Source organism: Aedes aegypti, chromosome 1, assembly GCF_002204515.2.
Source record: "Aedes aegypti strain LVP_AGWG chromosome 1, AaegL5.0 Primary Assembly, whole genome shotgun sequence".
Taxonomy (NCBI): domain Eukaryota; kingdom Metazoa; phylum Arthropoda; class Insecta; order Diptera; family Culicidae; genus Aedes; species Aedes aegypti.
Window position 1 is genome coordinate 213,372,828 of NC_035107.1, and position 25,829 is coordinate 213,398,656.

Consider the following 25,829-nt stretch of genomic DNA (forward strand, 5'->3'; position numbering starts at 1 on the left):
CTGGAATTCCATGAATTTCCTGTTTCATGGACAGATCAAAACCTACAGTAGAACTGGAGAAGTCTGGGAAGCAACTACGATTTGGAGCATTCAATGAAGGGTTAACCTCCAGACTCATGTACCAGTAGTACAGTGTCATAAATTTTGTTTGAGGATTTCGTTCGATTAGCTTTTCAAAATTTCCAATCACCAATGGATTTAACACCTCACATCGGATGAGGAAGCGTAGCGATAATTCCGCGAAACGATCTGATAAAGGCAGTATTCCTGCTAAAACCTCTAAACTCATCGTATGAGTTGAGGACATGCATCCTAGCGCGATCCGAAGACAACGATACTGGATACGCACCAGCTTCAGGATGTGTGTTTTCGCGGCGGATTAAAAACAAAAGCTACCGTATTCGAGGACCGACAAAATCGTTGTGCGATAAAGCTTTATCAGATCTTCCGGGTGGGCTCCCCACCATGTTCCAGTGAGGGTACGCATGAAGTTGATTCGTTGCTGGCATTTCTGATACAAACATTTGATGTGCTTTCCCCAGGTGCATTCAGAGTCGAACCAGACCCCTAGATACATGTGTGAAATACCCTGAGTTGAAGCTCCACCTTTGCAGGATCACGCTTCTTAGAAAAGACAACCAACTCAGTTTTCTCCAGGTTCCTATGTTTATCGATAGTCCATTTGCCTGAGTGTATTTGAATGTATTAGGCTGTGAAATGGTGAGCCGACAACTAGGAAGGAGCGTCCAACATAGCTCTGGTCCTCACAAGTTAAATAACTTAGTCTTGTGTTTAGATTTATCATTATCTTTGGAAAAAATGCTTCACTGATTGAGGTTTTTAATAATAATTTATTTAATAATAATTTATACAATACTTTTCACTTTTTCACGACGGGCTGCATTTGACGTTTCGTGACAGTGAAATCTGGGCTGCATATGACGTTGACGTTAAGTTGGAACCTTAACCCGAAAACGTCATCCAATGGATAGTCATTCCGAGGGAAGTTCCCTCCATAATTTGGGATAGAGCCAAAGATAACTAGATGCCATCACTTCTCGCGATTCTGCATCACACAGTGTTCTTCGTGTTGATAAAAATTGGGAATAATTTTATGAATTGGATGACAATAGAAATGTTAACAAAATAATTACCATATTTTATCATGAAATGTGCTTAAATGTTTTCAATCTAAGTAAATATTACATAAAATCAATTATTTTATCCATAGATCAGCCCCATAGAGCTTATTGTTTTCATTATTAATTCCCATGTATTCTGACACATAATTTAAATATACTATGAATGAACTCTGAATATTTGTCTCACACATAATCAATATGTTCGGATACAAATTGCAAAAAACTATGTGTGGCACACATATCAGCAATATGAGGATATATAACAGTGTATGTTTATCGATAGTCCATTTGCCTGAGTGTATTTGAATGAGAAATTAAATTTGACTCGATTTGTGGTTCCGTGTAGACTCATGCGAATGAACCAAAGCCATCAGGTTCATTTCGAGAGGCGGTGTTTTTTTCGAACAAAGCAACTCACCCCCCAACCAAACGCGCTTGACAGTCACTGTCGTGTGTGCTGCTTTGGACAGGTCAGGTTCGGAAGGGCAACAAAACAAAATATTCGGAAAATTGTGAAAACAAGCTGCCTAAATTTTAGTTACTAAAATTCCAGCGACATTTATCGGCATAAAATAATCGTTTAGTCCCAGATAAACAACACTCGAGCCATGGAAATGAAACAAATCGTAAGTAGCGATAGAAATATGTGGATTTTGCCTGCGAACATAATCTAACTTGGGATTGTTGTTTATTTGTATGGTGGGCCCGGATACAGATTCAAACAGAGGAAACCGACAGTGGCCCTGTAAGGTTACCGGTGGATAGCGAAAGCCACACCTTCGACGACTGGACCATTTCGTACACCAAATCCCACATCCTGAAGAGCGTCTGCATCAACGACAATAAATGTGTTCCCGGAGAGGCCGGATGCTGCGAGCTGTGCGTGTAAGTTGAACAAATTGATCACAGTTTCAAAGGGGCTTCGGGGCTGATAGCAACTGAGTTTCTCAAAAATAGAGAATACAAGGTGGCCAATAAAGCGGGGAAAATACGAGAATTCCGATCTACCGGGAAAAAATTCAAGAAACCCAGGAGGTCCAGATGGTCGCCGGGAAAACCATCTATCTATATACTATATAAATAAAAATCAAATGGTATTTGTATGTAGAAAAGTTTCCGAAATAGTCTGACGTGTAAAAACTAATCCGTCATTTTTTTTAAATGGAAGATTGTAAACCATCTTTTAACAGCCTACATGATGGCAAGACAAAGTTGCTGCTGCCAATGCTATCTTCTCTCCATCTGAGACAATTATTATGCTTATGACAAGCGTGTGCTGGAATAAGGGCGTTAGTCGCATGATCGATTTCTCTTCATCGATCCTCTCTTCTGTGAATAAAGATGACTAGATGAAAGTTTGTCAGTATTTTTTCACCTCAATACGCAAGATTGATTGCATCGCTGCCAAGCGGTATGAAGTGAAAACATGCTAACAAATTTTCATCTAGTCATCTTTATTCACAGAAGAGAGGATCGATGAAAGAGAAATCGATCAAGCGACTTACGCCCTTATTCCAGCACACGCTTACATTGTATAATTTTTCTTATTCGATTCTTGCTGGTTAATTTTAAGGACACTCCTTCAGCGTAATTAAATTTATAAATCATTGTTTTATTTCTGCAGGTACAACTTTGCCCTGGAATTGCCTCATCTACCAGATATGGTGTTCCACAAAAATATCCTAACGATAAGTCACAAAAGCGGTGCACGGCTGGAGTTCAACCCGATGGACGCGCTCAAGCTGGTTCGGAACGAGAAGCTAGACCTAAAGGTGGCCTGTTCCGAGGAGTGGAAGGAGAGCCGATCGGCGGCTGATACTCAGGAAAAGGTGAAACCATTCGATTGGTCATTTACGACGGAGTATAAAGGCACCGTCAACGAAGGCATGGTGGTGGAGACAACCGACCAAAAAATCGACATGTTCAAACTAATGAAACGGGAACCGATTCTGTTCTACCATGATCTCACTCTGTTCGAAGATGAGCTGCACGATCACGGTATATCGGTGCTCTCGGTGAAAGTGGTAAGTGCAACACTAGACGTGGCCCACGCATACTTGAAATTATTACCAAACTTAAGGCTAAGTAGCCCGTCATTCGTTTTGGCAACAATGATGACTTTTCAGCTTGCATTTCAAAGTGATAAAACTCAGTCTTGATAGTTTATATTGACTTGAAAAAGTATCACTGTACGCGCTAACATGCATAAAGTATGCTGATACTTTTTCAGCAGTGCCAGTGTAAAACCAAATGAATTTCTTTGATTTGAAATCGTGATAGGAATTAGAAACAATCATCAACGACGCTTACAAATTTCAATGACGGCCTACTTCGCCTTAAATGAACCAAACGTTTTCCTTCGAAATGTTCTAGTTTATGGCCAATCTAGGTTTTAATGTTTCAGTCAACTATGGACCGATGCACGTGTTCACTAGTTTGACGTTTGAGCGGTGCCGAATTCACTGGTTGCCATGGTCACATAAATAACACGGCACCGCTAAAATGTCAAATAGTGAACCAGTGCAAAGGTCCATCCTTTACTCGATATTTTCCCTAACTCGATGGAATGCACGGTTGATGATTTTAAACAAGTGTCACATCTTCTTCTTCTTCTTCTTGGCATTACGTCCTCATTGGGACATAACCTGCTTCTCAGCGTAGTGTTCTTATGAGCACTTCCACAGTTATTAACTGAGAGCTTTCTTTGCCAAAGTTGCCATTTTCGCATTCGTATATCGTGTGACAGGTACGATGATACTCTATGTCCGGGGAAGTCAAGGAAATTGTCATTACGAAAAGATCCTGGACCGACCGGTAATCGAACCCAGCCACCTTAAACTTGGTTTTGGTTTGTAGCCGCGGACTCTAACCACTCGGCCAAGGAAGACCTCAAAATGAAAATGTCACGTACACTAAGGTTGTTGCAACTTCGAAAATCATTCGAATATAGATATTTCAGTTTCCTATAGCTCTATATTTTCATAAAAAGTTTAAAGTCACTTCCGAATGTTGAAAAATTTAATAAATTTGACTATTTTGTTTAAGCTGATAGTCGCAATTTATAACTTCTTCTCTATTGATTCTATATTCGCTCAAATATGAGCAGCTTGAATTCCACTATCGTAGCAGCAATATAACGCGAAAAAACAGCATATATTTCTAAGAAGGAACATTTTCAGCTGACTCTTCAGATGCTCGCGGCGCCAAACATGAAAGAAAAGACGATGATTGAAGTGAATCGTTATAAATTTGAATGTGCACACGCTATTTGAAGTTTATATGGAAATTACTATGGAAAACGCCAACCTTTTGTGTTCAGCCTTCTAACTCTTCGTCATAATATTTCATGTAAAAGTGAGCAAACTCTTCTTATGTGAAATCCTGTCGGCTACAACTTTGCCGAAGACCACATTTTGATTGGAGGTCAGGATAAATTGCTATTCATAATCATAACCTGGTTTGCATTTTGCATGCTTAACCAATTGCTCGGCAGGCAACAGTGGTGCTCCTGGGGGTAGAATAGATCCAAGTAATCCAGGCTACTATGTGCTACAGCAAAAAAGCAGTGTTGCTCTGATAGTAAATGAATGATCATCTCAGCATGATTTAGACTTTGTTATCAATAATAACAAATTATTCTTACGTACCATCAAAATGTGGTCTTCGGCAAAGTTGTAGCTGGGAAGTTTTCACATAAGTGTGTTCACTTTTCCATAGATTATTATGACCAGCAGTTAGAGGACTGAACACAAAAGGTTTATCTATTCCATAGTAATTTCCATATAAACTTCAAATAGCGTGTGCACAACCAAATTTCTTACGAATCATTTCAAATTTTGGGAGGATCATTTGGGGTCATGCACAAATTACGTCACGCTCCAAGGGGGGGGAGGGGGTCAAGCCAAGCGTGACAAGCCTTACAAAATTTTCAGAGGGCTCATACAAAAAACGTGACATAGAGGGGGGGGGGTCAAAAAAGTTGAAATTTAGCGTGACATAATTTGTGTACCATCCCTTTCCATCATAATTGACATCGTTTAAGCATAGGGGAGCAAAAACTTCAAAATTTGCATCAGTCTAATGTAGCATCTAGCATAGCATAGCATAGACTGACTGTACATGTCAATGGTTGCTACTCCGTGATTGATCGGAACTGGTAAGAATTGCACTACGATCCAAATGAATAAGGGATGGGAGTTTCCGCTTACTCTCGAAGTGCAATTTTAGCAGATCTAATATTATTGATCAATAACGGCGCCGGCCAAGTCCTTACAGTCAGTTGGGATGGGGAAGGAATGTTAGAGTGTAATGATTGTTGCTTCTAGAGACCGAGAATACCTCTGCATCTCCACAATCACCACGGGAAGGGTGTTTATTAGTGGGGGAGGAAAAGATCTGGGAGTCACCTTTGGTCGGTGATGCGATCTATGGACAAGGGGGAAATATACGACTTACATTTAAAACTAGTTTTGTATTTTTGTCTCGAGAAGTTTTTAGTAGTAGATTCAAAAAAAAAACGTCAACATCTATAATATCGAACAATTCAAAAGAAGTTTTTATTAATAGCGAAAACTGAGAATTACATTATATATTTTAAATCATATGAAACAGCAATAATGCCGACACTTGTAGTGACGAACCATACATAGTTTGTTTGAAAATTACATATGAGTATTACTGTGCATTTTTGTCTCGAGATGGTAGAATTTTTAAAAAATACGTCAACATTCACAATGTCGAACATTTCAAAAGATATTTTTAATAATGTAAAAAAGAGAAAAATATATGTATATTGAAATTGTGTAAAACAAGCATAATGCCGACACTTATAGTGACGAACCAAACAAAGTTTGTTTTAATATTACACAAAAGTTACACTTTCAAGAAAAAATGTGTTATCATAAGCATGAAACGAACTCACCAGTTGGTAATCCATCCTCGACTGAACACAAATATCTCTTCGCAACACAGTGCGAACAGAAAAACTTCTTGGCGTCCCGAAAACAAACCGTTTTCACGAAGCACTATCCAGCAAGACGCGCGAAAACAGGGAAAAAAGAAGTTCTCCGACGACGAAAACACGCGCGAAACCGAGAACAAAACCTATCCGTCGACGCAACAACGATCCATCCTGCTTGGGCTTCACGAAGCACTACCCAGCAAGACGCTTGAAAACAGGGGGAAAAAAATTCTCCATCGACGAAAACACGCGCGAAACCGAGAACAAAACCTATCCGTCGACGCAACAACGATCCATCCTGCTTGGGCTTCACGGAGCACTACCCAGCAAGACGCTTGAAAACAGGGGAAAAGATTTTCTCACGGTGCGGCCATAGTAACGCGTCCGCGTCCGCGAACGCGATGCGATCAAAGGATTTCCTGTTGTTGATATTCTGCTTTGCGGGCTCGCACACGCGCACGCGTCGCTCGACGCGTTTACTATGGCAGCGCCCTCAGACGACGACGAAAACACGCGCGAAACCGAGAACAAAACCTATCCGACGACGCAACAACGATCCATCCTGCTTGGGCTTCACGAAGCACTACCCAGCAAGACGCTTGAAAACAGGGGAAAAAAAATTCTCCATCGACGAAAACACGCGCGAAACCGAGAACAAAACCTATCCGTCGACGCAACAACGATCCATCCTGCTTGGGCTTCACGGAGCACTACCCAGCAAGACGATTGAAAACAGGGGAAACAATTTTCTCCGACGACGAAAACACGCGCGAAACCGAGAACAAAACCTATCCGTCGACGCAACAACGATCCATCCTGCTTGGGCTTCACGAAGCACTACCCAGCAAGACGCTTGAAAACAGGGAAAAAAGAAGTTCTCCGACGACGAAAACACGCGCGAAACCGAGAACAAAACCTATCCGTCGACGCAACAACGATCCATCCTGCTTGGGCTTCACGAAGCACTACCCAGCAAGACGCTTGAAAACAGGGAAAAAGAAGTTCTCCGACGACGAAAACACGCGCGAAACCGAGAACAAAACCTATCCGTCGACGCAACAACGATCCATCCTGCTTGGGCTTCACGGAGCACTACCCAGCAAGACGATTGAAAACAGGGGAAACAATTTTCTCCGACGACGAAAACACGCGCGAAACCGAGAACAAAACCTATCCGACGACGCAACAACGATCCATCCTGCTTGGGCTTCACGAAGCACTACCCAGCAAGACGCTTGAAAACAGGGGAAAAAAAAATTCTCCATCGACGAAAACACGCGCGAAACCGAGAACAAAACCTATCCGACGACGCAACAACGATCCATCCTGCTTGGGCTTCACGAAGCACTCTTTGCATCAGTCTAATGTAGCATCTACTCAAAAACAAAATCCACAAAGTTTACTACACTTTTGGTATGAATAAAAAAAAACTTTCGAACATGTAGTACCTACCACTTTCGAACATGAGCAGTAACTGGCTATTACTACATTCCCGCTATACATCGCGTAATTGAGCATGAACACTTCATGTAAATTATGTAATTTTACACTATTTGAAGTATAAATTTGCTATAAATCTAGCATTCCCTTTATGTGCATGTGAATTTTATGATGATGATTACAAAGATTTTTGGAATTTTAGCTAAAAATCTATGTCATATAAAGAGATCTTGAGATTACAGCAACATAAAATTAGGAAATTGCTAGACTTTTTTGGATTCCCGTACTGAGATTCTGATGCAAAATCTGAAAATTTCAGAAATACCTTCCAAAATAATTTCATCGATATCAAAAGAACTCCGATGATGGATATGGGATTCTTAGTATTTCTTTGGTATTCTCGTTATTTCGATAAGGAAACCTATCTCTGGCCTTAGTAGTATCTTTGGAATTCTTAGTGTTGAATACGCGTCTACAGGTGGCCGTGATAACTATAACCCGAATAAAACGTACGCGGATTCAATAATTAAAACTATACTACTTTATTAAAAGGTACCTGTACATAGAATGGTGTTACTCGAGTAGGCGGAAGTCGTAATGACATTTTTATACAAAACTGACATGGCATCAGTCGCATGACAGTCCAGCTGTCAGGATAGAGCCCAGTGGTAAAGCGAGGAGTCATTCGGTATAAGACCGTGCTCCCAGCTCTGCTCCATTCGCCCCAACATCTCCCCCGTTAAAACTGACGGTACACATCGAACCGCGCAGGCATCCTTCTAATGCGCGAAGAACGTCGAGGCTGTTGTACCATAGATGTGCTTGAACTTGATGACTCGATGTTGGAGACTACGGTTGAAGCTTGCCTTGTGTGGTTCGAAACAACTGGATAATGAGTAGTGTCTTCAGGCGGAGGTGATAGCGAAGGAATACCCATAATGCCGATTGCGTTCGGCCTCGGCGTATTTGTAGAGACAGATGAGGCAGACTTGCTTGGTTCCTTAAAGTTCCATGCTGATAGCAGGACATCGAGAGGCAGAGGATTTCTAGGCTTGATTGACTCAGATGTACATTCAGAGTCTGTTGAGGTACGGCGTCTTAGTTGGTTTTCGTGTGAGCGAACCAAATTACGTTTTTCAGTCCACACGTTGTACATAACTTTTCCAATTCTTTCCAAAATCGTTCCTGGTACCCAGCTCCAGATGTTTTTGCTATACAGCTTTACGTAGACCTGATCGTTCGGTTGAAATGACCGGCGGTTTGCCGATTCTTCTCCTATTTCTTCTTGATGACGTTTTGATGGTGGCCGCAACAATTCTAAATTGGTTCGAATCTGTCTACCGAACATCGCTTCCGCTGGTGATGCACCGTTAGGTGCCGATGGGTTCGGTGTGCTCCTGTAGGTCAACAAGAACAGGTCCAAGGCTTCTTGCATTGACCCCTTTCCCTCGCGAATCTTCTTCGTTGCACGTTTGAACGTGTCTACAAACCGCTCCACCTGCCCGTTTGATTGGGGATGGAACGGTGCGGTGGTGATATGTTGAATGCCGTTAGTGCAGCAAAACTCGGCAAACTCCGCACTAGTAAACTGAGTGCCGTTATCGGACACTAGTGTTTCCGGCATTCCCAGCCGAGCGAAGAGACTGCGAAGAATCCTTATGGTAGCCGGGGCAGTGATCCGGGACGTTTGCACTACTTCAGGCCACTTGGAGTGTGAATCTACCACCAGAAGAAAATATTCACCGTCAAGAGGTCCTGCATAATCAATATGCACGCGTTGCCATGGTCGTTCTGATTTCGGCCAAGGAACAGGCGCGGCTTGCGCTGGAGACTTAGCAACCCGTGCACAGTGGGGACACGCTTTCACAAAATCTTCTATATCGTTGTCGATGGAAGGCCAATAGACATACGCCCGAGCAATGGCCTTCATCCTTTGAATTCCAGGGTGTCCTTGATGTAGTTGTTCCAGGCACCGTTTTCGCAAAGCCTTCGGAATGACGAGTCTCTCACCAAAGACTAGGCAACCCTGAACAGTTGTTAGCGAATCTTGACGATTGTACAGCTTCTGCAACTCACGATCTGCGGTTGACGGAGGCGCTGTCTTCCAACCTTCCTCGATGAATCTCAGTGCTTTTCCAAGGACAGCGTCCTTTTTGGTGCCTTGCTGGACATCGCTAAAATTGAGTGGCAGAAAGTTAAGCGAGTCAAAAGCTACTGACCTTACATCATCCTCAAGCGAAATGGCTGCTATGACGTAGTCTTCGTCCGATTTAGCGTGTTGGTTTATGAGACGAGACAAAACATCAACCTGACCAAACTTATCCGTGGCCACATATTCGATCGTGAAGTCATACATGAGCAACATCAATGCCCACCGCTGCAGCCGGTTGGCTGTATAAACGGGAATACCTTTCTTGGTCCGTTTGTAGCCGAAACTTTCGACCAAACACCATACGGTGGAATTTAGTAACAGCGAATATTATAGCCAGCCCTTCTCTATCTATTTGGCTGTAATTCCGCTCAGCTGGAGTAAGCGCTCTCGATGCATGCTGGACAACTTTAATCGATCCATCTGGAAAACGATGACTAATCGTGGCACCAAAACCTATCGATGACGCATCAGCTGCGACAATGATCTCCAAAGCAGGATTATAATGTGTCAATAGCATTGTGTGTCAATGAACTTGTCAAAAGCGGCTTGACAATCGGCGGTCCACTCGAACTTTGTTCCCGCTTTCAACAACTGGTCCAACGGATATCGAATGGATCGCATATTTGGCACAAATTTGCTGTAGAAATTTACGGCTCCCAGAAAGGCGCGCACTCCTGTTACATCCACTGGCGCAGGCATTTGCCTAATTGCTTCGACCTTCGCCGGATCTGGTCGAACTCCATGCTGATCCGTCAAATGACCCAGGTACTTAATTTGGGCCTGACAAAACGAACATTTTTCGAAACGCACCGTGAAGCCAAACTCTTGGAGGCGCCGAAATAATGCCACTAAATTCTGCCAATGTTCTTCTTCGTCTTTACCACCTACGATGACGTCGTCTAGGTAGCCGCAGGTGTGCTTCAGACCTGCTAACATGGCATCGACAACCTGCTGGAACGCCCCTGGTGCTGCTTTGACGCCGGGCGCAAGGCGGTTTACTTTGTAAATGCCCCGGTGTGTATTTATAGACAGCATCTTGCTAGGGTTCATCGACTTCCAACTGCAAATAGGATTCCGACATATCGATGATACTAAAAACTTTGCAGTTGCCGAGCTTTACAAAAATGTCCTGCGGTAGCGGAAGGGGGTACTGGTTCGGCTGCAACGCATCGTTTAGCCCAGTGGAGTAATCTCCACAGATTCGAATATTGCCGTTCGCTTTTCGGACGACCACAATAGGCCTTTTCATGTGACAGGTCCGTCTATGCATTTGTTTACATCGGTGGAGGACCGGTGCATACACGAGGCTGTCATTTACATAGAAGAACTGTCAAAAAGCTTCCCGATCAGCTGTTTTGGAACGTCATGTGAATAGGCCTATCGGAGCGGCCCATTCCGAATAGTCTACTGGGGTTATTATCTTCATCCGCTCGAGACGGTCCAACTCGTCATCCACCGCTTGATACACCGAGTACGCCACTGGGCGTTTAGGACGGAACACTGGTTGTTGATTCGGCTTCAACTCTAACTTGACGGTTGCTTTCGTGCACTTGCCAAGCGACGTACTGAATACTTCCGGAAACTCAGTCTTCAATCGTTCGACGAGGGTAGGAGAACCCGTGACCTTGTTACATAACGCACTGATCGGTACTGTATCCAACTGGAAAGCGTCTATCAAATCCAACCCCAAAATATGCAGGTCGCGATTCACTACAAAAACCGTATCGACTTGAGTTACACCGTTTACCGTAATCGAACAATCGAATTCCGACACTAACTTTAAATTGTCTCCGGAGGCGGCCTTCGCTTTAACCGACGGCGAGCGTACTGATGGTTTTCCTAGTCGCTTCCAAGTGTCCACGGAAATCACACTAATGTCCGACGCCGTATCTAACTGTAATCGGACGAACACACCATTCAACACTACGGGAACGAATCTTCTTCTACCGCGAACCATATCCACTGATACTGTCACAGTCTTCGTCTCAACCGTAATGCTTTGGGACTTCCGTTTGAAATAACGACGAGGAGCTGGTTTCTTCGCACTTGCACAATAGCCCTCTTTATGGCCATACCGACTGCAGTCCGCACACTGGTGAGTCTTGAAACTGCAATCCCGACTATAATGCATTCCACCACAGCTCCAGCATGGACCTGATGGTCTCTTTGGTGTGCTGCTTGCAAGCTGAGGCTTCGACGAACTTTCCTGTCTCGGACTAGCACGCTTCTGGAACCGCTGGTGTCGCCTGCTTTGGTTCACCGAACTTCCACTTCCTTCGATCATAGCCGTGTCATGTCGAAGGTTGAGCAATCGCTGACATTCGGTTGACAATTGCTCTAACGTAACGTTTGCGCGCTCCTCTATGCGAGAAAGAAGTCTCGTTCGCACTTCCGCATCAGCTTCGGATTTCAATCCACACACGAACATTAAACTTTTAAATTCTTCTTCGGACAGCTTTCCTAACTCGAATTCCACACAACATTTATTAACACGACATGCGTATGAAACATAATCTTCTGTCGCCCCCTTGCATATCTGCAGACAACGGTAACGCTTGCTAAGCACCGACTCCGCAGCACCGAACAAGCTCTTCAACTTGACTATTGCTTCGTCGAACGTAAAGTCCTTGGGCGCTTTTGGCATGATAAAACTGATGAAGCGTTCATGCTCAGTGGTTCCCAATTTCCGCATCAACAGTCTAACCTTCGCGGCATCGTCTAACCTAGCAGCATCACGAGCAAAGAGATCGTCGTATCGAGCGAACCAAGCAAATGCAAATGTGCTGCCGGCCTCGACGTCATACCGGAATTCTTTTATATTGCCGGCAAGCGAATCCAGAATCGCTTCTGGCCCCGTCGGCACTTGAACTTAAAGATTCCGAAGCGCATCACCTTGCTGCTGAATGAATAGCTTTTGCTGCTCCTGCGTCTCACGATGGTTGTTGAGAAGTTGGTTAGTTACGAGCTGCTGCTGCTGCAACTGTTGGAGAACCTGCAGAATTAACGCATCCGTGGGGATCGGTTGTTGCTGATGCAACGCTTGCTGCTGTTGCTGGCTCATGTTCACCGGAGAAGAGGATCGGTCCGGACTTTCATCCACTTCCAACCTTTTCCTTTTCCGCGTGGGAGGCGTGATTTTTCCGTTCACTTATTAACCGCGCGAACGAAACAAAATCGCGAATACCGAGTCGCCACTGTTGAATACGCGTCTACAGGTGGCCGTGATAATTATAACCCGAATAAAACGTACGCGGATTCAATAATTAAAACTATACTACTTTATTAAAAGGTACCGGTACATAGAATGGTGTTACTCGAGTAGGCGGAAGTCGTAATGACATTTTTATACAAAACTGACATGGCATCAGTCGCATGACAGTCCAGCTGTCAGGATAGAGCCCAGTGGTAAAGCGAGGAGTCCAGCTCTGCTCCATTCGCCCCAACACTTAGAAATAAAAATAATTTCTCACAATAGTGGTTAAATTAAGGATTTTCTTTTATATTTTTAAATTTAGACATTCAAAGGTTTATACTATAATTGAAGATTTCCTCTGAAATCCTAACGGAACTGAAAATCAAAGGGTTCCAAAGTTTACAAGATTATTATTATTATCTTTATTAACGAGACTTTCAGCCTGAGGCTGGTTCATCTCGGAAGTTTACAAGATTCCAAAGATTCGGACCAGAGTTTGCACTCACTGAAATCTCACAGATTCTTATAGAAATACCGTCTTGAAGATACCCGAATAATTTTAAAAGATTAATAGCCATATCAAATACCGGATTTACAATATTTCCGAAAGATTCCCAGAATGGCTTCCAGAATCCCAGAATTTAGTCAAATTTTAATTATTCCATTCATTTCAACAATCTCAAACCATGAGTAGCAACCTCTGAAGCTAACTACCACTAGCTTTGTAGTAAATGCTACCTTTATTCATAGCAACGTGTTGTTTGTAGTATGTTCGAAAGGTGTAGAAAGAGAAATGACACAAACATGCTCCACTTGTGTTCCACATATAGCGTTTAATACCGATAATGTAGTAAACTCAACTTTACTACATTTTATTCATGCCGATCTGGGCGGTATGAATAAGAAGCGTTCAGAGTGCAGAGTGATGCTGCACGTTAAGAAAATTCCATTCAGAGTCACACATAAAATCAATAAAATCATGCATATATGCCAAATTTGTCGCTTATTCACACGACAAATCATGTGAAAATATGAATATTACTACATTCCCGCTATGCATAGCATAATCGATCATGAACACAAATTCATGTAGGTTATGTAACTTTACACGATTTGAAGTGTAAATTTGCGATAACCATTCCCTTTATGTGCATGTGAGTTTTATAATGATTTGACAACAAGGATTTTTCTGTGAATTTTAAAATTTTAGCTAGACCTGTGATACTAGTATGTAAGATAAATTAAGTAAATTCCTGAGGTTTTTTTTGTGATAAGACTTTTTCCTCATCTACCTAATTTCATTGTTGTTGCAATCTTGTCCTTTAGTGCTGAAGATATCATAAAGTATAAAATTTCAGATGAAAGTTAAACAAAACACTGTTAAGTATAGAAATTGTAAACTGTATTACACCAACTTGCATTGAGCAACAAATAAATAAATAATAATAAAGAATAACGTAATTTGTGATTGATCTTTTCTAATAAAATCGTCGAAACATTCAATTAAGTGCTACTCTCTGAGAAAATGTTTGAAACGTGTAGCTTCTGCTTTGGTTCTGGTGTTTCACTTGTCCCGGGTATAAATATATTTTGGGGTAAGTTAGACCATAGAAATTTTCATATGAAATGAAAACATAATACCTGTTTATCGTAAGCAGCTTGAATTAATAGTTAAAACTGTAGCTTTCTGATGGTAGTTTGATTTATAACACAATTATTTTTTGCGAACTAATGCAACATGTGAAACGTGTCACAATTCATCATACAAGATGAAAATGGCGCTGAATTGACAACTGTGGCGTAGAGCACATGGTTATAAAAATAACAATATTTTTTTTGTATTGAATATATTCCTTATGATTGTACCTTGAACTTTCTAGAATGATACCACATTGTTTTTTTTTTCTTCAATAAGCTATTACGGAAGAGCCAACTAACCCCGGATTCTCACTTGCCCCGCTGTACTTTAAACAATCAATGGTTGAAAAATCTCATATTTTTTTTGTCTGTCGTAATGTTGTGAATGATCAAAAAGGTTAACAAAACAAGTTATTTCCACTTATCGCTCTTACCCACTTGTTCCGCGGTACCTTAATAAAATGTTTGATTTTTTTTCTTCATTTTTTTAGTTTTATTTTGTATTCTTAAAAAAATAAATGCTAAGGGTCACGAAAGGTATTCTCATACTCTGTCTGATAATTCTTCCACTCAGGACTTTTTCGTATTGAATAGCTATTGAAACTTGAATTTTGCAATTTTTCATCGATAGAATATTATGAGGCTCAAAATCTGAGCCAAGGATTTTATGAAAGTTTGGACCATAAACTAGAACCCTGCGAAAAAAATTTTAAGTTCATTAAAGTTCGTTAGTATCGTTGTTCTATGTATTCCATGCATGGGTGAGACTCATCGATTAATTTATGTTTTAATTTCTAGCGAGTCATGCCATCCGGCTTCTACATCCTTCTGCGCTTCTTCTTGCGTGTAGATCACGTTCTGATACGCATCAACGACACTCGATTCCACTACGAGAAAGGCAACGACTACATGCTGAGGGAGTACACGCACCGAGAGGCGAAGATAGAGCAACTGAAACGTGTTCCACCGGCGCTGTTCACAAGTCCAAACGAAATTGCCGAACATTTGCCGGTGGTTTCGAAAGTTACGGAAAAGTTGTCCCTGTCGGCAAAAGCAACCGATTCTGCTGAAACAACGGAGGACATGTCATCGTAAAAAAAAAAAAAAACAGAAAAAAGACACATCCGTTTACATCGTTAGAACGACTTAATCTTAAGTTTATTGAAGCAGTTGGTATCCCTTCGACGAAAACCTCGCCCGGGCTGCAAATCATCATGTGTGTTGTGTAGAATAGGATCGTAAAAAAAATCCGAATAATACGATTGCGATTAAAATAGTGAAACATGATTTTGACTTACGACGCCACCTGTAGAAATGAGATGATGACACGCCTATATCTATTCATCTGATTGCTCCACGTCCTGCATGTCGTTGGATTTCGGAAGCGTCAGGAAATCTTCCTGGAACTTACGATAGTCTCCGATAAGGGTCGTCAGCGTGCTGAGTGCGTTCGATGTTGCCTCGACGTAAGTGCACTCGTCGCGGTCAAACTCGGTAGCAATGGCTGTGGAGCAAAATCATAATGTTAGCTAGGGGTTACCTACGAAGGGAGCGGGTCATTTGGCATAATGGTGATTTAAGAACGAAAGACTGAAACACATAAGGCTGAAATCTATATTAATTTGGTAGTGTCGTCCATAATCATGGAAATCATTGTTTCGAAAAGTTGAAAAAGTTACATACATATAAGTAAGAAAAGCACCATTCATGCATTGAAAACATCACATCGTTGAATGTTGATTCGAATTTCTTACTAGGACAATCTGATCAAAGTTTCCCCGTTTTAAGGTAGTCTTTTTCCTTCGCCTCGATGGTCTATTTCGTACACATATTTCACATTCTAAAAGCTTCATGACTTATTGAAAACTTTTCAGCGATTTTTTTCCATCAGCCTTTTGCAATGTGTCAACAGTTTCAGTAATTTGTGTTCAGCCTTTTGTTGGAATCCCTTATGTAGGCGAACAACTACAGATATTTTTAAGGTGAAACATCTCGGAATCCAAAGATGGCCGTCACAATGGCCGACTTGTGCCCCTACTCACGTTTTCAAAAGCACTAAACTAGAGAAATAGTAGGCAAACGTTGCTGATCTTCTTATTTTAAGCTTTCTGCTAGTGCACAAAGCCAAAATAAAAAGCGCACTGTTGTTGGATGCTTCTTTCGCGAGATTAGTGCCTTTTAAGTTTTGGTGCAATCTTAGAAGTTGTATTCCAAACTGTTTCACCTTAAGGTTCATACTTACCAACTTTAACCGGCCGATAGGTTGAAAAGAGCGTTCTCTTTTGTCGTACTTCCATCGAGAACATCTTAACACATCCAAATTCTTGTAGAATCTGTTACGGAGTACAAAGTTAGCAGTCGGTGGCACTTCGGTTGATATCCAGCACTTACCTCTAGTAAATAGTACAGGTGTACAGGGGCCATCATGTTGAACCGGCAATAGAGGACAGTCAGCTGCACTCCCGGATGGGACAAGCAATAGAGAAGCACCGCGGTCAGCCATCGGTACAGTAATCTACGGTTGATTGCTCCGTCAATCTTTATCCACGGTGTCAGCGAGAGAGATAGAGTTTTCTTTGGTTTGCTGTGCGGAAGAATAAATAAAAAAAAAAAAAAACTATAAATTTAGCGACATACACATTTATTTGGGCATTATTGTGAACCTTTGGCTAAGATGACATTGTACAGTTATCATATTTGCTCTTATCGGAAAGAGTACTCTGCTAAATAGTACAAAAGAGTACACTGTGCCTTTTCTCAGTAATCGATAATTCAGTTTCTATAAACAATTTGTTCTTCGACCACGTTCTGGTTGGTGGACGACACTTCTCCGACATTATCGACGTCAGGTCCTATCGTGGCGCTAACATCGACTCTGACCACGTGATGGTTGAAATGCGCCCAAATCCATCGTTAACAACGTAGGTACCGACGACTGCCCCGGTATAACATAGAGCGGCTCAAGCAACCGGAAGTCGCAACTGCATACGCGCAGCACCTTGAGGCTGCGGTACCGGAAGAGGGTGATCTTGACGGACGAACGTAAGGTGATTGAAAAGTGGAAGCAGCACTTCGATGAACATCTGATTAACGTTGAGAGCGCAGGCAATGAAGGTCAAGACAACGGAGGAAATGCCTTCGTCAGTACTACCAGAGACGAGTACAGACGTAGTAGTCGGGTTCAGAATGGGTACCACTTGAAGTACTACATTTGGTCCCTGGGTACTGCAAGGTACCCAAGTTTGACAAGATCGCAATGCACTTTTCACGGCATTCTAGATTTTGCTCTTTTACTTTATGTGCCATAAAAAGCTGCTGGTAAGGGTGGTATCGAAGCTGAACTCATTAAGACCGGCCCGGAGAGGCTGGCTATTTGTCTGCACCGGCTGATAGGCACAATATGGGAAACAGAACAGCTATCGGAGGAGTAGATGGAAAGAGTAATATGCCCCATCTACGAAAAAGGCGACAAGTCAGATTGTGAAAACTTCTGAGCGATGACCATCCTAAACGTGGGTTACAAAGTATTATCGCAGATCATCTTCCGTCGTCTGTCATCTATAGTTCGAGTTTGTGGGAATTTATCGAGTCAGCTGAACGTAGTTTTCCGGCGAAACTAGTTAGACTGATACGTGCAACGCTGGATGGTTCAAAATCAAGTGTTTGGATTGCAAACATAGTGTCAATTAAGTTTGTGTCGTTAGACGAATTGAAGAAAGGAAGACGCACTTTCTCTGGCGTGTAGAGAAGGCATGGCCGTGGACGTTCAAAGAGGCAGTCCAAAAAGCCTTCGTTGATTTCGGAGGTGGGACGTTTCGTATAATTTTATGGGTGGATATTTAACATAATGGACGTTGTGAGCCTTCTGGATCGTTTTTGTCCGCGTCGTGGAACTTTTGGTCGTTCTTTGAACGGAAAATGTTATTTTCGGAGTTTGATAATTATGTTCAGATTGCGCATTCTGTCCGGGCGGGTGTAACGCAACTAACAATCGGTTGTGGATGCTTTTTAACCGTTCGATGACTCTGGAGGGATCGATTCTGCTTTTCGTAGAATTTTGAGCAGAAAAACCGACTGTGTTATCTTAGGGTGTTTAGTTCGAACGCGCTTCCTTTCGTTTTTCGATTATCTAAAAATACAGTAGGGAGTCGGATCCTATTCTTGGCACTTTTGATTCATTTCGGCAGTGGGGTTTTTCAAAAGCTACTGAGCACATATTTGGCCACAATATGCGTCGTATTAAACTGCTTCTTATTGCAAAGTTTCAGAAAATTCGGCCAAGAAAAACCCCCCATGCCAAAGTGAATCATGGAAGTGCCCAAGCTCTGCACCCCCACCGTTTTTTTTTCTTTTCTTTTTTCTGTTACGCGTATCGTTATTTTATACAATCCGATGACCCTGGAGGGATCGGTTTTGCTTTTTACTAACTATTGAGCAAAAATATTACTGCACAATCGTCAAGCATTTCGCGAAATTCTATTTATACTATAAATAAACTATTGTTTTCTTTTTTACCGGCATTCAAAAGATGAAATTGAAATCACTTAAACAACAAATGTTCATGGTCTATCGCCAGCTTTCTAGGCGAATCCTGACAACACGGAGAAAAATGGCATTAGTTTGAAACAACCATTTCGTTGGTTGAAATTCAAACTAAGAATTTGGTCGTTTCAAATTGTATTTTTGTTGACGCAAAGTTGAATTTTTTATTGAATCAAACATAATATTTAGTCAACATCAACCTAAAAAACAATTTTGTTTTAAATTAAAATTTGTTTGTTTTGAGCTAACACGTTATTTGTTTTAACAAACATTTACAACAAAATCTGGGTTAATTTTTCCACTACCACTAACGAAATTTGTTAATTTTCTTAGGATAGTTTGTTACATTAGTTATTGATTCTTAAATTATATATTTTTCGTTAATTATTGTCGCAGTTTGAAAGTGCAAATCAAGTATGTTGAACCGCAATGTGTTGGTTTGTGTAAATAATACAAGTAGTTTTTGATTTCAGAGTTTTTCACCACTTATTCACAGAATGAAAAACGAAACGGTCAATGTTTCTACCAACGCCATATTTCACAGAAACGACCAGAATATCCGCTTGTATTCCAAGCATAATATAGAATGGTATTTATATTGTACATTACCATCTCTCTTATCAATGATCTAATATCTATTTTTCGAACTTCAATTGCAGTTCGCCATAAATTAAAAAACTCAATTTCAGAGCGCCTAAGATGTTGTCAAAATGCTTTCCGGTTATCAGGAGCTTTGGCGGCCATGTACAGCAAAAACATAATATATTATGCATATAGCTGCGCTAGATGTTAATTATATTTTGGAAATGCGGATTAACCTTACAATTTATTAATCTAAATAAAGAAGTAAGATATTTTGCTTATTTTAATACTTGAAATCAATGAAAGAAAAACAATAAACCTAACAACAAACAACAAGTTTGTTTGTTTCAAACAAAAGATCGATTTATGACAAACTAAAAATTGGCATCTTCAAACGAGTATTTCTTGTTTAAAACAAATTAAATCGTTGGTTGTTTTCACAACTGTCAAACGAAACAATCATTTTCTTGTTTGTTTTAACTAAATTTTGGTTGAATGGATGGAATAGATGGAAAGTTGAGATAAAAACAACCAAGAAATTTGTTTGTTTCAACCACCGTTAGAGGTTGCATTAAACTAAGATTTTGTTTGTGCAAATTTGAAAATAACTAAAATTTGGTTGTGTTTACCAATTTTTTTCTCCGTGAATATACCTTCCCCAACCTCCAGCTCCGTAGCACTTATGGGGGTGTCGCTGAGTCGGTGGCCAAGTGCTACATCAACATTTCCTTCCCCTATACTCCCCTGCCTTGTTCCTGAAAGTAGTCAGGATGAGATTATTAAAAAGAAACATGAATGTTGCTAGTATCCAATCCACCACGGAGAAAAATCAGTCCAGTTTGAAACAACCAATTTTTTGGTTGAATTTCAAACTAAAATTTTGGTTGTTTTTAGATCCAAGTTTGATTGTTTCAAACTCACGAATGCATTGAAAATTAACTAAGAAAATTGTTGTTCCAATCTTAAGTTTTAGTAAAATCTAACAATGATTTTGGTAGTTTCAAACCAACTTAATCGTTTATGACAAATAAGTCATAGTTTATTTCTATCAATAATTAGGTTGTTTGTTGTTGTTTAGATATCTGAAAATCAAACTAAAACTTTAGGTAGATTTAAACAACATTCAACATCAAACTGAACTACTGTGTGGTGAATACCTCCATCTTACGTTTTCTCGTTGGAAATTTTAGTAAGGGTGAAAAATTTAAAGACAGTACTAGTAGTGATTATTTGATCTGTTACCCTTTTCATGTGGTTTTGTACGGTAAGTGATGCAAATTATTCATTTTTTTATTGAGTAACCCAGCTTTAGTTTATTGTATATTTACAGATAATGGACAATGAATGCCCGCCAGCACTACGGTTTTGTAGCAAGCTGAACTGCTTGATCTAAGTGACGTATGTCTTAAAAAGTAGATTTCAAATTATGATGAAATTCTTTATTAAACCAAGCTACATACAAAAACAATGTCTTCCACACATGTTTTGATGATTTCCACTCGTAATCATGCCTGAAATGCTATACAAAGATCGCGGCACATTTTGGACGGTCTGCAGGACGATAAAATGCATTGTAATTATGGCATATTTGAATAAAAATAAACATTTAAGGTGATTATAAAACGAAGCCAAACTTTAAATTTTCAAGTGCACAAGACGAGAGTATCTGACAACAGTTCGCGTTGAAAACCAATCAAATTGCTCGCTGGCTGGTGGTGACCAATGGGATAGATTTTGAACGCGGAGCGCTGTTTGGTTTTCAAGTCTTGTGCTCTTGAAAATTTGAGGTGTGGCTTCGTTCTATAATCACCTTAAAACTTCTCCTTCTTTGATTACTCCATTCATGAAACAAAAGAAAAGCAACCCACATTGAACAACAAAAAGATTGCTTGATTCAAACAATAAATTTCAAGCGTGTGCTAGAATAAGGGCGTAAGTCGCATGATCGATTTCTCTTCATCGATCCTCTCTTCTGTGAATAAAGGTGACAAGATGCGGATTTGTTAGCATTTTTTCACTTCAAGACGCTAGGCAGTGATGCAATCTTGCGTCCTGAAGTGAATAAAAGCTGACAAACTTGCGTCTTGTCGCTTTTATTCATAGGAGAGAGAATCGATGAAGAGAAATCGATCATGCGACTTACGCCCTTATTCTAGCACACGCTTGTTTTGATTGTTTCAATACGAGAATAGGGGCCCAGATAGCCGTAGCGGTAAACGCGCAGCTATTCAGCATGACCATGCTGAGGGTCGTGGGTTCGAATCCCGCTGGTAGAGGATCTTTTCGTAAAGGAAATTTTCTCGATTCCCAGGGCATAGAGTATCCTCGTACCTGCCACACGATATACACATGCAAAAATGGTCAATCGGCAAAGAAAGCTCTCAGTTAATAACTGTGGAAGTGCTCATAAGAACACTAATCTGAGAAGCAGGCATTGTCCCAGTTGGGACGTAACGCCAGAAAGAAGAAGAAGAAGAATACGAGAATAGTTAGATCCAAACTAAAGTTTTCAGTTTGAAACAACCTAACGCGTTGGTTGTTTCGAGAAATGTCAAATGAAACAACCAAATTTTTGATTGTTGCAAACAAAAAAATGTTTGAATTAATTGAATTCTCGCAAAAACATCAACCCAAGATTTTAGTTTGTTCCAACAAAGCGACATTGTTAAAGTAAACTAATATTTTGTTTGTGCAATATTCAACGTAAAGTTTAGGTTGAAGTTAACTAGATTTTGTTTGTTTTTAACAAACTTTTTTCTCCGTGACGAAGTATACCGTAGCTACACTGAGGCAAAAATCTCGCATGATTTTCATAAGATCACACTAATGAACGCGTTTTTTATTATTTTTTTGTTGGTTCATAAGACACTTGTGTATTTCATTCGACGAGATTGAGATTCATAAGACAAGTGTAATTTTTTCATAACAATCAATTGTCAATGTCATAAGAACGCTTATGAACCCCATTGCTCATCATTGTGAAGAACCACGTGAGGCAAATTTTCTCATTTCACTATCAGAAATTCAATATGGCTTCCGAAATGGACGTGTTTGTTGATTTGTCGTTGGCTGACTCCGTTTCTAATGCATCAAAGGGTAAATATTTTCTATTTATCATCAATTCCGCTGTAACTAACACTTTCTTTCGAACAGATTAAGGAATTGGATCCAAACAATAAGATTTGGGAATGAAAATTCAAAACAATTTGTATGACGCGTAAGAAATCACAAACCCCCCTCATCCATTAATCCGCCCCTAACGTAAACCTGCAACAATTCAGGCGTTCTTCACAACTTTTCTCAATAATGTTTCGCTGCTATGATATACTTCTTTGCGTTCAAAATAGGTTAGCCAACTAGAGAAAATCGAATTTTCATCCATTTTGTTGTATCGCAAATCGATTCTAATGCTTACAGTAAAGTGCTTTGATCGAATTGCGGCGTGACAAAATGGATGAAAATTTGATTTTCCCAAGTTGGTTAACCTATTTTTCAACGCGGATTAGTATTATTCATTCATTGAAATTTATAATCTAAAGCTCAAATTACACAAGACAGTCTTATGGAACCAAGAATGGTTCAGAACGTAATTCATAAGACTATCTATGGATTTTGTTATCAAGTCAATGATGGTTCATAAGATCATCTTACGAAATTCCTTCGAAGTGTATTATGGAAACAACATCTGCCGAAAACCATACGATGGTCTTATGAATTTCAAAGATTTTTCTTGTGTCGTAATTCCATAAGCAAATCTTATGACAGTCTTACGTTTGCTTTCCTCAGTGTACGCTAACGCTAACGTCATTATGCGAAATTGAACGTGATCTGCTGCGGACAATAGGGTAACCAATATATTTTGGACCTCTATATATTTTGGACCCCCTGGGCCATTTTCCTGCAAATTTCCCAGTTCAAATCGAAAGACCAACTCAATTCGCATGCCATTTGGAAAGATAGGACTATTCCGCACTTGCATCAACCGTTTGTACATAAAAAATGTGTTTATTTTATCCGAAATTAATTTAATTTAATCGATTCATCCATGCAACCGTTACAACACGTTACACACAGAAATTGAAGCCGTCAGAAATTTTTCAAATGTAAACAAAAACGTTTTTCAAATTTATGCACTAAAAGCGTAGAATTTCTTCGGTTTTCCATTGTAAATCGATTGGTTAGACTATGGGCAAGCATATAATACAACCAGTGTCGTAGACTTTGTCGCCAAACGGTAAAAAATGCCGGGGGTCCAAAATATATACTTTGAGGGTCCAAAATGTATCGGTGTGTCCAAAATAATGAAAAACAGTGCTTCACAATTCAACTATTTTCGACATTTTTTAGATCCTCCATGATCGTAGGGGCATTTTTATCTCGTAGGGGAAGTTTTTCTCTACATTTTGGCATGTTCTTTGACTTGGTTACGCTGTGCAATTAAATTATAGGGACAAAAAACTTAAATCACTTCCTTAGGGGGTCCAAAATACGACCGTTACCCTACTCGGTGAGAAACTAATAAATGGTTTGGAGCGCAGGATTGTGCTACTTTTCCCCGAATGTCGTTTCCCCGAATGTCGGTTCCCCGAACGCCAGTTCCCCGAATGACCCGTTTCCCCGAATGTCATTTCCCCGAATGACCCGTTTCCCCGAAAAGTGTATCAGTTCAAATAGGTGCTATCATAGTTTTCAGTAGCAGGATAGTAAATTCGAAACAACGATAAGCAATCAAAAGAAGGAGGTATTTAGTCGACTTCGGCTAGACACATGTTGCCAAAGTGCTGAGAACGGTAAAACTAGTAAGAACCGCCAATCAAATAAAGAAGGGTGCATATCAGATGACCAGTACGTTCACCCCCTGAAATGCATATAGTTATGACAAATATGGGTGCCAAAAACTTTTCGGGGAAGTGGGCTATTCGGGGAAACGGGATGTTCGGGGAACTGGCATTCGGGGAACTGGCGTTCGGGGAAACGAAATTCGGGGAAAAGTAGCACAACCGTGGCGCAGACGTATGAATCAGAGATAATGTTTTTTTTTTTTCAGGCACTCTGTGCTTGTGGCCACTATTGTGCCGGAATCAGTTCTCGAAAACTTATTCATACACTCAAAAAAAAAAAAGTATACAAACTTACTTTATCGGTCCTACGTGTTTCGCAGACGATATTCCACACGTTTCGCTCTGAACCAACTCGATTTTTCACTTTTAGAACCTTTAATTTCCGGATTTACAAAACGACGAAAGTAATATTTTCAACTTTTGCAACCTAACCACTACTTTCGTCGCACCGCTGTATGGAGAGACAAAGTGACTTAACAACACTCAAAAAATCCAAACGTCATTGCTACGTGTAAAATCACGTAGATCATTCCAAATTCATTTTACCTCCACTTCACCTGACTAAGATAAAGATCACTAAACCATTCATAACCATCAAATAGTGACTCGGTAATGTTTATTGAGGTTACCTATCGCGCTTACGTGGAATTCACGTAGGTGCCTGAGTTCATTTTGACATCTGCATACACTGATAAAAATCCACACGCTCAATCGGTTTTTTTTTTAAATTATGGATCGATTCATGAACGTCCATATCGATTTGCTATGATTTTCTTGCAAACTTCGTGTGTGTTACACATTAAATGCCTGTGTTTTGCTTCATGGATTGATTCATCAACCGACAACAGGGATTCCATATTTTTTCCACATAAGTTCCCGAAGCTTTCTCTTCAGATTCGTATGTGTCAACCTATGGACGCATAGATCATCACTCCAACACGGATTCAGTGTGTTTTGCTTATGGTTATCTTGTGTCATAATCATCATGTTCAAGTTGGTCGATTCATTGATTTGCGCAATGAGATTGTTATGATGAAATCCATGAGCTATGCTATCGATTTCCATGTTCAAAGCTTCTAAATTGTTTGTGATCAACCCATGGGATGCATAGTGAACTGAATTGCGGTTGGACCTCGTGTCGAACGACAGTCATCATCATGCTTCCAAAGAGAAGAAGCAAATTTTGAAGCTGAAAGTGTTAGATGAAAATTTGTGAATTCGATTTTTCTTTTATTAGTGAAGTTGACCGATATACGAGAATTCTACCTTTCTATAAGAAAACATTGATTATAATGTATAGTTTAGTAGAAAAATCGGATTCCACTAACAGATTTTCCTG

General features: G+C 40.4%; 2 protein-coding genes across 3 annotated transcripts in view; one reads left to right on the plus strand and one right to left on the minus strand.

Annotated features, from left to right (window-relative positions):
- The first annotated feature begins 1,576 nt into the window (after positions 1-1,576).
- LOC5576285 (TIP41-like protein) lies at positions 1,577-15,812 on the plus strand. Its single transcript, XM_001662525.2, has 4 exons — positions 1,577-1,768; positions 1,858-2,027; positions 2,767-3,166; positions 15,324-15,812. Exons 1-4 carry the CDS (start codon positions 1,751-1,753, stop codon positions 15,618-15,620), a joined length of 885 nt encoding a protein of 294 aa, XP_001662575.2. The 5' UTR covers positions 1,577-1,750; the 3' UTR covers positions 15,621-15,812.
- Positions 15,649-25,829, minus strand: part of LOC5576284 (general transcription factor 3C polypeptide 1) — a 53,478-nt gene continuing 43,297 nt past the window's right edge. Inside the window, exons 6-9 of one of the 2 annotated variants that reach the window (XM_021857494.1) lie at positions 16,917-17,109; positions 16,768-16,858; positions 15,832-16,029; positions 15,649-15,727 (exon numbers count right to left, since the gene is read on the minus strand). In XM_021857494.1, coding sequence (XP_021713186.1) covers positions 15,863-16,029; positions 16,768-16,858; positions 16,917-17,109 — 451 coding nt within the window. In that variant the 3' untranslated portion in view covers positions 15,649-15,727; positions 15,832-15,862. Of the gene's footprint in view, positions 16,030-16,767; positions 16,859-16,916; positions 17,110-25,829 lie in introns of both variants that reach the window. The other variant, XM_021857493.1, reaches the window with a different exon arrangement.

What these genes read in the sequence shown, in the direction of transcription:
- LOC5576285 (XM_001662525.2), top strand. An exon ending in GGATGCTGCGAGCTGTGCGT is followed by an intron (nt 2,028 to 2,766) that starts GTAAGTTGAACA and finishes TTATTTCTGCAG; the next exon opens with GTACAACTTTGCCCTGGAAT. An exon ending in CGGTGCTCTCGGTGAAAGTG is followed by an intron (nt 3,167 to 15,323) that starts GTAAGTGCAACA and finishes TTTAATTTCTAG; the next exon opens with CGAGTCATGCCATCCGGCTT.